Source organism: Lissotriton vulgaris, unplaced genomic scaffold (assembly GCF_964263255.1).
Source record: "Lissotriton vulgaris unplaced genomic scaffold, aLisVul1.2 SCAFFOLD_214, whole genome shotgun sequence".
In the NCBI taxonomy this organism is placed as follows: Eukaryota; Metazoa; Chordata; class Amphibia; order Caudata; family Salamandridae; genus Lissotriton; species Lissotriton vulgaris.
In genome coordinates, this window is record NW_028243866.1 from 1,227,108 (window position 1) to 1,241,116 (window position 14,009).

The following is a 14,009-nucleotide window of genomic DNA, read 5'->3' on the forward strand; positions in this document are numbered from 1 at the left end:
TAGGAGGACTGGGGGATGGGGGGGGGGGAACTTTGCTCTTGGAAAAAAACAGGAATGTCATGAAGTGCTGGCAGTATTTTCCAACAGCGCATTTGTGCAGTCTTCCTGTGGATGGAACAACAACGGTGGGAATGGCGCCCAGGGCTGCTCTAAACAGGATGACGTCTCTAGCAAAGTACAGAACCTGGGTTTACTGAATGGTTGCTCTAGAAACAGAGCTGTCCTGCGAACCACCATCCCCCGCATTGTGAATGTGGTGAGTGTTGAAAAAGGTGGGAAGATGGGACAGTTGCTAAAACTTAGCGGCTGTCCTGTCTCCGTCCACCTCTAAACGAGACTTAGGGCCATATGTATCAAGCCTTTTTCGAATCGCAAAGGCCGAAATTCGCAGAATCGCAAACGGCCTTTTTGCATGTTTTGGGATGTATGAAATATTCGCAAAATAAGGAATAGCAAAGATTTGCGATTCCTTATTTTGTCATAGCATTTAAGGAATCGCAATTTTGCGATTCCTTAAATGCTATGTATGTAGCATTTTTGGGCTGCAAATTATGATTAAGAATTCGCAAATTACCACCAACTTGTAGTTGATGGTAACTTGCGAATTCTTCAAAAAATGCACAATTTGGCATTTTTGAAGGTGGCATGTGATGCACAAACATGCCCATAGGGCATGTATGTGCGCCATATGCACACTCGTGTACATTTCAGGGGTGCAGCAGGGTGTCTTTGAGACACCCCTGCACCCTTGAAATAATTCTCAAATTGCGATTAGCAAATTGCGAAGTCGCAATTTGAGAATTATTTCGCAATCATTCCTATGGGCCTCCTGGCCCATAGGAATGCATTCGAAATTATTCCTTAATTGCGAATTCGCAAAATGTGAATTCGCAAATAGGGAAGATTAAGGAATTTCTTCATACATACCATTTTGCGATTCCTAAATAGCGATTCCTTAAAAATCGCTATTTAGGAATCGCAAAAGGGTGTGTTGATACATATGGCCCAAAACCTCAACAGATTGGAGATGATTCTGATCAGATTGTGCAATAACTGAAAAGCATATGCTGTTAACTGATCTGTGTTCTCTCCATCATGCAGTAAAGTGGGTGACAAAAGAAAATGCTAATGTCATTGATTAGGAATAAAAACAAACACATACCACCCCAGTGACAGAGGGGAGCATAATGAGGAAGTAATATCCAGTGAACTTACCAGCCTCTGTTCCTGCAATCAAATGCGATTACTCCGTTGTCGTCAGGAGCCCATTTGATACCTGAAAAGACATTGACAAAAATGAAAATCCCCATCATGGAGCTAAACCATGCGTCTCGACTTCCTCATTACATTTTTAACTTCATGGTATATGTGTTTGCGAAGTGGGGTGTCAAATCGAATGCACAAAGAGAGAGTTAAAAGAGAAAGAGAGAGATAGCGTGAGAATACTAAAAGTGGATGCACGCTGCAGGCGCACCGCTGTTGTGTGCCAAAGGCAAGCCCTTCTGCTCCCATCGGCAACATGACCGCGACCAGCGCAAGGGACCCTGGCACTCAGACCCCGCCGCTACGACTCCAGCACTCTCCACGCACTCAACCCTTGACGCAACAGCAGCTGCCAGCTCTTGACGCAGAGCAACTCCCAAGGCCTTTTCTCCTGCCGACACTGCTGCCGCACCTTCGCCCACCTGCAGAACCAGACAGCTACCACCAACCAACCGGACACCAGTGCACTCAACCTCCTAAGCTGTATCCTCCTCAATGTATGCTCCCTGCACTGATACTCAGTAGAAGTTTGGGACCTCCTCAACACCCTCTCGCCCGACGTCACCTTCCTCACAGAGACCAGGACCAGCGCCAGCTCCACTCCAGACATCGCCACCGCCATTCCCAACAGATACAAGTTCCTAAGGAAAGACAGCCCCATGCAACCGGGAGGAGGCATCGCCATCGGTCACAAAATCTCCCTTCGACTAACAACCTCCATCTCAAATGCCGCCTCACCCTCGATGGAACACATCCACTTCCAGATCCACCCTAACCCCAGAACGACACTCCGCAGAACTCTCGCCTACAGACCACTCGGACTCTGCTCCCCATTCACCAACACCATCGCAGACTACATCGCCCCCATGCCTTCGCCTCCACAGACTACGTACTACTCAGAGACCTGAATTTCCACCTAGACAACATGAGCTACCCTAACACCAACACCCTTCTAGAGAATCTCGCCAACATTGGACTGAAGCAACTTGTCTCCACCCCCAACACCACCACCACCCACACAGAGGGGCACGTTCTTGACCCCATCTTTGCCAAAGGAAAGAACATTCACTTCAGCCACACCACAGAACCTCTCTGGACCGACCACCACTGCGTCCATTTCTCCTTCTCGAAACCCACCGCACACAAGCCCACGCCTCCCACGCAGAAACTGGAACAAGCTCACAGAAGAACACCTCAGCGCTACCCTCAGCCGCACTCCTCCCCTACCTTGACAGACGCCAACAATGCTGCCAATGACCTTCACCAATGGATCGCCAATTGCACCAACACTATTGCCCCTCTCCAGTACTCTGACAGACAACACAACACAAAAGCCACCTGGCTCACCACGGACCTACAAGAATCCAAGCGCTTGTGCCAATGACTGGAGGAAGAATGGAGAAACAGCAAAACCCCGGAAGCACTCACCCTCTACAGGGCTGCCACCATGACACACCACCAACTGATCAGATCAACAAGAGAAACTTAATACAGGACAGAATCCTCTCCAACTCCCACAACTCCAAGGAACTCTTCACCATCATACAAGAATTCACCAGACTCCACAGTGACACCACCGACGTCCCTCTCTCCCAGGACCTCTGCAACAAACTCAGCACATCCTATGAAAACTTCAACAAACAAGACCACAGAACCGACCCAACAACCTCCAACAGCGACGCCACCCAGCCAACCCTCCTCACCTGGACTCCTGTCACCACAAGAGATACATCAAAGACTATGATAAACATCCACTCCGGAGCACCCACTGACACATGCCCGCGGCACAACTTCCACAAGGCCACCTCCCTCATTGCACCAGAACTATGACAGACAATAAATCAACTGACCTCGAAACAGGCACGTTCCCCGACGACTGGAAACAAACTGAAGTCAAACCCCTCCTCAAGAAGCTTTCTGTGGACCCGACTGACCTCAAGAACTACAGGCCCATCTCTCTCCTCCCCTTCGCCACCAAAGTTTTTGAGAACATCGTCAACACCCAGTAACGGACCTCATAGAATCAAACAACATCCTCAACTCATCTCAATCCAGATTCCCCAGTAACCACAACACTAAGATCGTACTCATAGCAGCCACTGAAAACATCCGCACCCTCCTCGATCAAGGCCACAGTGCAGCCCTCATACTACTAGACCTCTCAGCAGTCTTCGATACCATCTCCCTCTGCACACTAGCGCCAGACTCCGCAACGCCGGCATACAGGGAACTGCTTTGTATGGATTTGCTCCTTTCTCTTTGGCAGAACACAAAGAAACAGACTCCGCCCTTCCTCGACGAACCCACAGAGTTCAGATGCGGAGTACCCCAAGGATCCTTCCTCAGGGGGATCCATACTCTTCCACATGTACATGGCACCCCCTTGCAACCATCGCCAAAAAACACAGACTCAGCATAGTATCGTACGCCGACGACACCCAGCTCATCCTTTCCCTCACAAAGGAACCCGACATGACCAGGCACAGTTTCCAGGAAGGAATAAAGTATGTTGCATCCTGGCTGAGCAGCAGCTGCCTGACGCTCAAATCGGATAAAACAGAAGACCTCATCCTCGGATCCACCCCCTTCGCATGGGATGACTCCTGGTGGCCCCGCCCTCAGAAACCCACCCACCCCCATGGATTACGCCTGCAACCTCGGCATCATACTCAACTCCTCACACACCTTGCACCGCCAGATCAACGTCGTGTCCTCGACATGCTTCAACACCCTCCTCATACTCTGCAAGACCTTCAAATGGATCCCCCGACTCCAGAAAGACCGTCACCCATGCACTCATCACCAGAAGGCTGGACTACGGAAACACGATCTACACCGGAATCAACAAAACACTCCTTTGCAAACTCCAGACAGTCCAGAATGCCGCAGCCAGACTCACCCTCAGCATCCCACGACATCACATCATCAGCACCTCCGCGACTTCCACTGGCTCCCTGTTGAAAAGAGAGTAACCTTCAAACTGCTCAAACACGCCTACAAAGTCCTCCATAACACCAGACCCCGATACCTTAACGAAAGAATCTACTTCCACGCCCCCAAGAGAAACCTGCGCTCCGTCGACCTAGCCCTTGCCGAGGTCCCCAGCATCTACAGATCCAGAACGGGGGGCAGATCCTTTTCCTACATCATAGCCAAGACCTGGAACGAACTCCCCCTCAGCATCAGACGAAGCCTGACACTGCAAACCTTCAAAAAGGGCCTCAATACCTGGCTCTTCGGATGACCTTGGAGCGCCCAAACCCTTCCTCCCCCAGTGCCTTGAGACCCTCACGGGTAAGTAGTGCGCTCTATAAATCCCTGATTGATTGATTGGTTGATTGTTTGATTAAGAGCCAGGCAGGAAGGGACGATAATGTGGGAGAGAAAGTGAGAAAAAGTGAGATACTTAGAGAATGATGGAGAGAACAAGAGAGAGATAGAGATGCAAAAAAAGAGGAATAGCACAGAGAAAATATATGACAGAGAGAGAGAGAGAGAGTGAGAGAGAAGGACCAGAAAGAGACAGGCAGGAAAGCAAGAGGACAGAAAGACAAGGGGAGAAAAATTGAGGCAGACAGAGAGGGAGAAAGAGAAAGTGAGAGGGGAAACCACAACATATCAATGGATACACACAAAGAGGAGGAGAAACGTGGAGTTAACAGGGTATCAGAGCAAGGCAGTGTAAAGAAGGGCAAGAGAAAGAGACTGTGGTACATGATAGCTGCATCATTGTCTATGTATATACATCATCAGAATTGGCTCTTTAATTTTATGATGAGTTCCTTCAAGATTACCAGCATCCCGTATTACCTCTTGCACAACTATATACTGTCAATCACTGTCGTCAAATTCTCACAATGGCAAACTACAATGAGGACCAATGAAAGACCATGTTTGGCTGTCTTCTTGGCCCTCATTGTCCATTTAATTTAAATCAAATCCACTTGTTCTCGCTTCCTACTAATGACGTCCTTAACCTTCTTAAATAAAGATGGGTCGATGTCTTACAAGAAGCGCATTTTTAGTAGCACATGATATGTCTCTCAGAAACAAATCTGTTTTGCATCCAGTGATCCAACACATGAGCCTCTGCAGAACAACAGTGAAGAAGGCACAATAGATGCAATCGGATAACTGTGGAGCGAAAGCAAAGAAAGAGCTGAACAGTAGATAGCGCGGAATAGTGACCTGGCAGAATTAATTGAACTGGTATCTTTGTCTACAAGGACCAGCTCCCTGCGAATGCATGTTGAAGTCCTGTCTCCAGGTTCTACAAATACTGGTAAGAAGAACTGAGCTCATTAAAGAAATTAAGAAAGTGAGATGGACATTAAAACAGTAGGAACAAGAGTACACCCATCTTACGAGATGCCAGGCGATCCCTTTCCAGTGACCGAATGGAGGTAAAAATGGGAAGTATTCTTGCCATGATGCTGTGGAAAGAATCCCATGAGAAAACTATACATTCATTGAGACAAGGTGGTAATGTGATGCACCCCTTGCTGAATCCAAAGGTATCTTCTATCTGACACTGTATTCGGATAAAGATGATGGCCTCCGCTCACAGCATGACACAGTTGCTAAGGAGACGGGACAAGGCATTTCTAGGGAACTGAATAAAGATCTCATGCCAGAAGAGCTGCAAGAGGCGGTTTGCTGTGGAATGTAATGCATGCCTCCCTAGGGTCTGATGGCATGAAGATAAACAGGATATGATGACATGGCTGCATCTGACATTTCAGGAAGTCTCTGGGAAGAGACGCTCTCCATCTATAGCCTTGCTGTCCGATAAATGTAAATATCACAACTGCTTGTGATGGGCCAAATAGAACAAAGTCAGCGACTGAGCGTTTTTTTCCTAGTTTTTCTCCTTTACCTTCCCAATATTCTTCCTACCCCAACCATTTAACCATCTATTTCCTACCCTTGTCCCCTGTAATTCTTCCCCCGCCTACAACGTTCTAGACCAGATTCGTTCTGCATTACTGTTCCTTGTCCTGGTCCAATCATGTTCTAGACCCTGCACCACTCTTAAACTATAGAGTAAGGAGGTGGACTGCATAGCATTTACACAGTGTCACGCACACGATTGTAGTGAAAGCCATGTGACAAGATTATAAATGCAATGTAATTTAATCATGTTTACCCACACCAGTTGGAATCTATACCTAGCAGTAGTTGCCTTCAGCAGAGGTATCACCTCATCACATTCTCCGATAGAGGAACATGGTTCAATGGAATGGCAGGCGAGAGGAGATCTCTTGTACGTGTTATTGGAAAGTTACACTTTATAGATATATCTGCGACTCACTCTTTCTTGCACGAAGCGTACACACCTGGGTAGAGCCGGAAGAAGCCGGTAGAGCTGCCGAAGTATTGCCAAGTTAACGTTGGGTCCTTTTCGAAGTTTTCCACAAACACCGGGTTTAAGGCCTCAGACATGAAAACTCCATTAAGAATATCAGGATCTATCCAAAGAAAAGGAGATGAGAGAAAGAGATGATACAAAAGAAAAACAAAGAGTTTTACACTCATACAGCAAATAGGTGTGGCTTCCCAAACAAATGTGTTGCCACAAATGCGGTTAAAGTATTGCCAAATGAGGGAAAGTGTGTATGAACCATGGATATACTGGGGCTATAAACCTGACAAGATCCCACAGAGAAAGGAGTGTGGCTCACTGGTTAGAGGCGGCAGACCCGAGAGCAGAGAACGGCCCGGGACCAGGGTTCGATTCCCGGCGCGGCAGGTTTCTGGACCAGGGTCAGCGGACTCGATAATTCTCTCGCCTCGGTGCCCACTCTGATCAGCGATCACACTCGGCAACTCTGGGCATTAGCTTGCCTCATCTTCACTAACGGCCCCACCAGACCGCTGGGGATGCCTGGTCTCACCCTGGAGATACTCATTAAGGGACCATCTCTCAGGGAAGCCAGGAAGGGTTTCGCAGCGGTCGAAGCGCCTTGGGACCCTCCGGGTAAGTAGTGCGCTATATAAATGCCTATACATACATACATACACATACATGCCGCTTGCATTTGAGGAGACTGGGGGGATGTTATAGGCAGTGTAATTATATTATCATGGAGTTAAAAGTCAATATTAAACTTATAAGTAAGAAACTCTTTTGGCACATTTATTTCCCTTTCCTCATACGAACCAATGTGCTTTTACAAAGTACATTTTCAAAAAAAATCTTTCAGCATGTGTAGCGAATTGGTTTCAAAATGGCGTCTCCGGCAGCTTCGGGCTAAGCTCGCAGTTCCAGCTTGAATTCATCTGAGGCTGCTCATTAATGAATTAGACTGTAACGGACACAAACTGCCCTTTTTTATTGAAAATAATATATCTAGACTAGCCCCACCAAAATACGTCAAATTTCAAAAATGTGTCTACAAAGAAATTGTACAACGTTTAAACTCTTTATGACCCAGGCTTTTTTGTGGCACCGAGAAGCCAAGATCTCATTGGTCACACTTAACATCTGAAGTCAAAATACTTTTTAAAATCTGTGGGACTGATTCTCAAAGACGAGTGTAAAGGTAAAACTACTTCTGCAATCGATACAAGGTTTTACATTCTCATGAGGCTTCTCTCGCACAAATATTTTCTTGAGCAAATCTCTACCGCGCTCCTTGCAAGTTTGTGCACATCTACTTAGCTTATGCATTTGTGGTTGTTTTCAAACTCCTCTCTGACCCTTTCCCGCCCTTGAAAAAGTTAAAAAACTCACTTCTGCCCCCTGCTTTACAACACTTGAATATCATTTCAAAACCTAACATTCAGACATCCTACCTCTTTAATGTCTTGTTATCTGTAGACATGGCCCTCTTGATGCCTCTCTGTATCAGCCGAGCTCCCAGAAGATAGACGGAGGAAAGGATGAAGAGGATGAAAGATGTGTCCAGATATGGAAACAGTGGATAGGACTTGGAGGAAACTAACCAAAGGAGGAAACAGACAGACTCCGAGAACACCACTGCGGGAAAGCGCTATGCTTACATGTACGGGGGCCCTGACGGGTTTTCTAGGGTTGGACAAAATAGGCATTTCGACCCTCGCAGAGGTATGGGATGCCAATTGGGATGTCTCATTTTCTCATTTACCGACAGAATACCAGATACCTACTGCACAATGGTTGAAATACGCTCAGTTGTGAGCTGCCCTCTTTCACACTGTCTTGCCGACTGAGGAGATGCAGGAAGACTCAACGTTGGAAAGAAGGTGACCCAGTGGGGGAAAAGTTGCTTTATGGAATATATGGGACCCTGATGAGAAATACACAAACCCCACTGAGCCGTCCATGGGTATGGGATAACGGGGACTTGGATGAAGATGATTGGCAAGAGTCATTAATGCTTGCGGCGGAGGTGGCCCTCCCGGAGATTCTCAGTTTGATCCAATTTAAAATCTTACATAGTCTATTATTCATGAATACTGCTTCATACTCTAGGAAGGGCTGCGGATCCCGATTGTCTTAGGGGATACAGTCAGGAGGGCGCATTTTATTAAATGCTCTGGATCTGCCCTAAACTCAACAGTCTCTGGGGGATGATGACGGGGAACTTGGAGTACGCAACAGGGACACCATTGGAGCTTCTGCCTTGACTTACACTGCTGGGACTATGGGGACAGATGGACACCACACACTTTCACAAGACCTGTTGATCTGGTGGCGAAACGTAACATAGCTAGGAAATGGGGCTCGGGGACACTTCCCCAACACCAAGACTGGTTGGTCGGTATGGAACTTTGTTGATTAATGGAAAGGGAAATTTGTTGTGGCAGGGGATGTGATAAGGAATAAAGGAAAGTCTGGGGGGGGGGTTTGACTCTCTTGTCTTAATTGAATGGTGCGCCTAGCCGAGTGGGAATGTATTGCCTTTTCTTTCTGGTGTGCAATACAAGAGATGGATATTGATGGGTGCCTTGGGTCGGGGCTGGTGATTTGCAGGATATTTGGGGACGATATTGTAAGGTGACGCAATAGATCTGTTTATGGGGACGGGAGGTTGTACTATGTTATGGGTGTTTGTTTATCTTGCATATAAACAAATAACGTTTTCAACAAAAACAAAATAAACATAGCATTGTGAGAATAATTGAAATACATATTGAAATAAAATGATTGATGATTTTTGGAGAAAGATGATGGGTCTGCTTTATAAATGTTGATATACTCACACATTCATAAAGCCAATAGGCTCGCTTTTGATATTTTAGTGCTGCAGAAGGACGTGCTTGGCATAGGGTTAGCTGCTCAGAGGCAATGCCCTGCAGCTAAACCTACGCTGGGCACAGGGGGTTGGCTGTCTGCAGCAAATCCCAGCCTGTGCACTGCGGGGGTTGGCTACCCATGGGGGTTGGCTGCAAGGCCAGGCTTCAGGCCAGGCCCCACGGCCAACCCTCTGCCATGCAAGGCCAAAGGCCGTTGATTGTCTGCAGGGAGTTGGATACAGGGCCTGATCACAGGCCAGGCCTTGCGGCCAACTCCCAGAGGGGGTTGGCTTTAAGTATGGTAATAAAATGTTACTTTACATATGAAAAGCCCTAGAAATTCACTGAAAAAAAATAACGGTTAAAGTGACGTTATGGTTAGGCGAAGATTTCAGTTAAAACATGCCATTTTAAACGTACAGTTTTTAAAGTGGATGAGTTCATTTACAGTCTCTATTTATACCATAATACCTCTTAATGGATTATAGAGTCAAAATTATAAAAAGAGACTGTTAAGGGACTTATCCACTTTAAAAAAGACGGAAACAGTTGAAACGAGTCTGTGGTGTTTGGTAGATGCATATGCTATTTTCAAATAAATGTGAAATTTACAAATCCCGGGCGTGCGACTTAGTCAGTTTGTATTTGATATATATGTTGATATATTCACCCCGACACATATGTGTATGTATATATATATATATATATATATATATATATATATATATATATATATATATATATATATATATATATATATATATATGCCTGTGTGTGTATATGTGTGTGTGTGTGTGTATATATATATATCTCGAACAACGCAATCCAAGTTTAATCGCGCACAAACTAGGACACGGACTCTCACTTCGCTGGTGCCAAATTTCAAATTTTCAAATGTATTTCAAAGAGTGCTGTCTCTGACGCGTTTCGGCCACGTCCAGTGGCCTTGTTCACATCAAAGCTGAGTTGGCGATGCAGCAAGCTCAAGAAAAATAGTTTTATTTATTTTTTATACTTACTTTTCTCCTTGCCGTCATATGTCCACTTCCACTACCCCCCCACCCTGCCCCCCTCACCACCCGCAGCACTCCCTCTGCGAGCCGACACTGACGTTCTAACCATTTAGCTACAGCATTTCTTTCCTTCTAAAGAAGGAGTACTGTAATACATAAGCTTTTCTTGTGTTTCCTTGCAGGATCAATCACTAGTGATTTGATTCCAAAAATGCTGGTCCATGGGTCTCTCTATTTCATGAGTGGTTGCCATGATCCCTAATGAGGCCACAACCCTTGCCAGCCTCATGAATCTGCTGTCTGCGTTTACAGAACCTGTGCCTCTCAGCAGTGATGCCCAGGTCATTCTGAAGGTGGCACTACAGCCTCAGCATTGCCTCCTAGTACTCGTGCCATCTCCCAGACTCAGAGCTTTAGTGGATAAGTTATGGCAAAGGGTCAAATATAGTTTTGCCTTTGGGCTACCAATTGCACTCTGAGTTATGAGCCCGATCACTCGGCTGGCACCCATTATGGGCACTGGATTTGTTTAAATATGCCCAAAGCTGACACCTGAACCATTAGTCTGCATATAGCTAAAGGGGGCGGGGGGTGTCTTTGCTCTGGTCCGTCTGTGGGGCCAAGGAGATCATAGCTGTTGCACAACCATAGAGTGTCCAACTAAGCTACTGTCTGAAAACACAGCCCCCTCTTGGTATACTGTGGTCACTGAGGGATACCTTAATTCAGTGACTGGCTACACTGTGGGATACTTCCCATCCACACCTGGGCACAATTAGTATACCTTTGTAACCTAATTTTGGACTAACATTGGGGGAAAACATTGTGGCTTCTGCATCACCCACCGCTGGGTCCATATTAGGTTTAATACCATGGTTCGCTTCATTTTTGTTCTTTTTCGCATATTGTTTAATTAGTCTCTTTGTATAGCCATGGGAGTTGGCCCACAAACCTAGCCAATGCAATTAGCCAACGCCATTCCATGTACCAGTGACGAGTGAATACACATTACACAGAAATAAGGTCCTGCTCCCTGCCAGAGGAGGAGATACCAACCCTCCCCTCCTTTGTGTCTTGGTTGTGACATACAGTATATGTGTGTGTCATGTGCTATCCAATGGCAACTGCATACATTTGCTGTAAACAAATGATTCCTTACCCTCTTGCTAGGGGATCTAACAGCAATCCTCCCTCGATGCTTAAGTTCTGACGTTTGCTTTATCTATGTTCAATGGAAACAGCCCCCAGAGTGATAAATGTATGCATGCAATCACCCCATGCAAGGAAACACCAACAGAGGATGCAACCATTATTTGTGGTACAAGATGAATGTAGACTGTGCATCTCTACATGCACATGTGAATCCTCTACACCCTCACTCATGGATGCAATATCCACCATACTTTCCCAAAAGAGGAGAGACTGAGGTTCAACCTGCAGGCTAAGCTCCAAGCCCCCACCCTGGAAGTGACCTACCTGTGAGGGGCTTGGAGCTTGGTGGATGCAGATTAACGAATGTGCAGGCTCACAACTTGGTCAGTTGCCATTCTAGCAACCACCTGTTGGCAGTGCACATACTTGATAAACCACATATCCGATCAGTTTATTACCTACAACTATTAAAATTTACATCACTTTATTGTTAGTTTTATTTCTCCATAATACAATCAACCTGTATGATGGTTATTGCCTCATTTCGAGGCGCACTACCATTCTTTAAACATGTTACATTTTGTGCTATTGTTTATATGAATTGCATCTCAATAAAGAATTTTGAAATAGACTAAACCCCCTATCTGTATCAGGGGTTCACGCGCTTCTGTTTAGAGTGGAAAGGGGACCCTAGAGTGCAATCCTAGTTTGTTGCATCCCCCTTCTGGCTCCACCCCAAGGGGGGCGTGGCTGGGGAGGTTTGCTGGCATTGGAATGCCACACTAATCTGACGCCGACCAACTATGTCAGAGGGGACCTGGCCTGGCAGCTCAATCTGGACAGATTTTATTGGAGTAGAACCAAGGCAGATTTGCATACTGTTAAAAAGAAACAGACTGGTAAGTTTTCATAGACTTTTATTTCTTGAAATGCAGAACCACCAACTCCAGCTGCCAGCCTGTCAGTCCTCCTGGTAGTAACTGTCCCCACACAAAACATTCTTGAAAAATCCGTGGAAGGTTTGGCCTTGGTTCCACGCATAATTTTGGAGACATTGTCAACAGAGTCTTGAGATGTCTCCTTTTGGGTGAACTCATGAATGCTACTGGGAGTTGGAGCATTGTCAGTTATTGCCTTATGGGATTTTATCTCTTTGACCGAACCAGGGGTATTTTCCATCCCCTCTACGATGGCTATAGCTTCCTTGAGAAATGGGTTTTTAGACAGATGTTTTTCTTGTACTCTAGGACTGTTAGTGCACCTGACCAGTTGATCGCGTGTCAACGAGTCAGTAAGGTCACCAAACTCACAAGTGTGGGCTAGACTCTTTAGTGAAGCTATATAATTCCCAATTTTTTTCATCAGGCTCTTGGATCCTCATAAAAAATGTGTGCCTTTCTAAAACAACATTGATGCGCGGCCCAAAATATATTTCCAAAATTTTTATGGACATTTCGAACACATCAGACGGTTCACCATAACCCTCACCAACAGGAATTACGTCAATACTCTCATAAATGTTGCGCCCTTCCACTCCCAGAATATGAAGGAGAATGGCTTGTCTCCTATGAGCCAAGAACTTTTCACCTCCAATAGCTACCAAATATGAATCAAAAAGTAGTTTCCATCTTTTCCATGGTATCAATGGTTCACCTTTTTCGCAAATAAATGGAGGTGGCTGGCTCATTGTAGTGGCAGCCATGGTGAAGCTTTAGTGTAAAGTTCAGTTCAGTTAGCTGTTTGATTAATTAAATGCAAAAGGAAAACAAAATTAAATCCCAAACAAGTATAGGTTTGAAGATCAATGAGTGCAGGCCCAGGCAGCTTTTCAAAGTCATGGACTAAAAAGGCAATGCGGCAAAAAGGCAACTTGAAGGGCAAAGCAGCAAACAAGTACAGGCTTGAAAATTAGTAAGCGCTGTAACAGGCAGCTTCTCTATGTCAGTTACGGACCAAAGCAAGGAAAACCATACCTATAAATGACCTGAAGAACAACAAATTAGTAATCCATAGCGATAAAGCGGTAAAAGATGAGGGATCCGTAGCGGTAAGTCGGGTTCCGTGGTGAAGTGCTGGTTGTCATGGAGACGCGAAAACAAAGATGGCGGCACGCACATAGCGTAATGTGACATGCGTGTCACGTGATGACGCGACTGACTTGTAGAATCTGCGTGCATGAGCAAGCGCATGGGAGTAGTGTCACCAGCAGCGTCGTGAGGAACAGCAACGGCAGAGAAATAAGGCAAAATACACAAAATTGGCCAATTTCGGCGTGGAGCCTCTCAGGAAGTCGGGAACAGCAGGAGAGTCCGTCGAAAGTCGAAGAAGGTCACCTCTTCACAATCAATGAGGAGAAGATGGCAA

At 45.9% G+C, this 14,009-nt stretch overlaps 1 protein-coding gene across 1 annotated transcript in view; it reads right to left on the bottom strand.

Annotated features, from left to right (window-relative positions):
• The window catches only part of LOC147668214 (voltage-dependent calcium channel subunit alpha-2/delta-4-like), a 987,093-nt gene that overhangs the window by 637,774 nt on the left and 335,310 nt on the right, over positions 1-14,009 (bottom strand). The window contains exons 6-7 of the mRNA XM_086948696.1: positions 6,600-6,731; positions 1,216-1,276 (exon numbers count right to left, since the gene is read on the bottom strand). Coding sequence (XP_086804822.1) covers positions 1,216-1,276; positions 6,600-6,731 — 193 coding nt within the window. The remainder of the gene's footprint in view (positions 1-1,215; positions 1,277-6,599; positions 6,732-14,009) is intronic.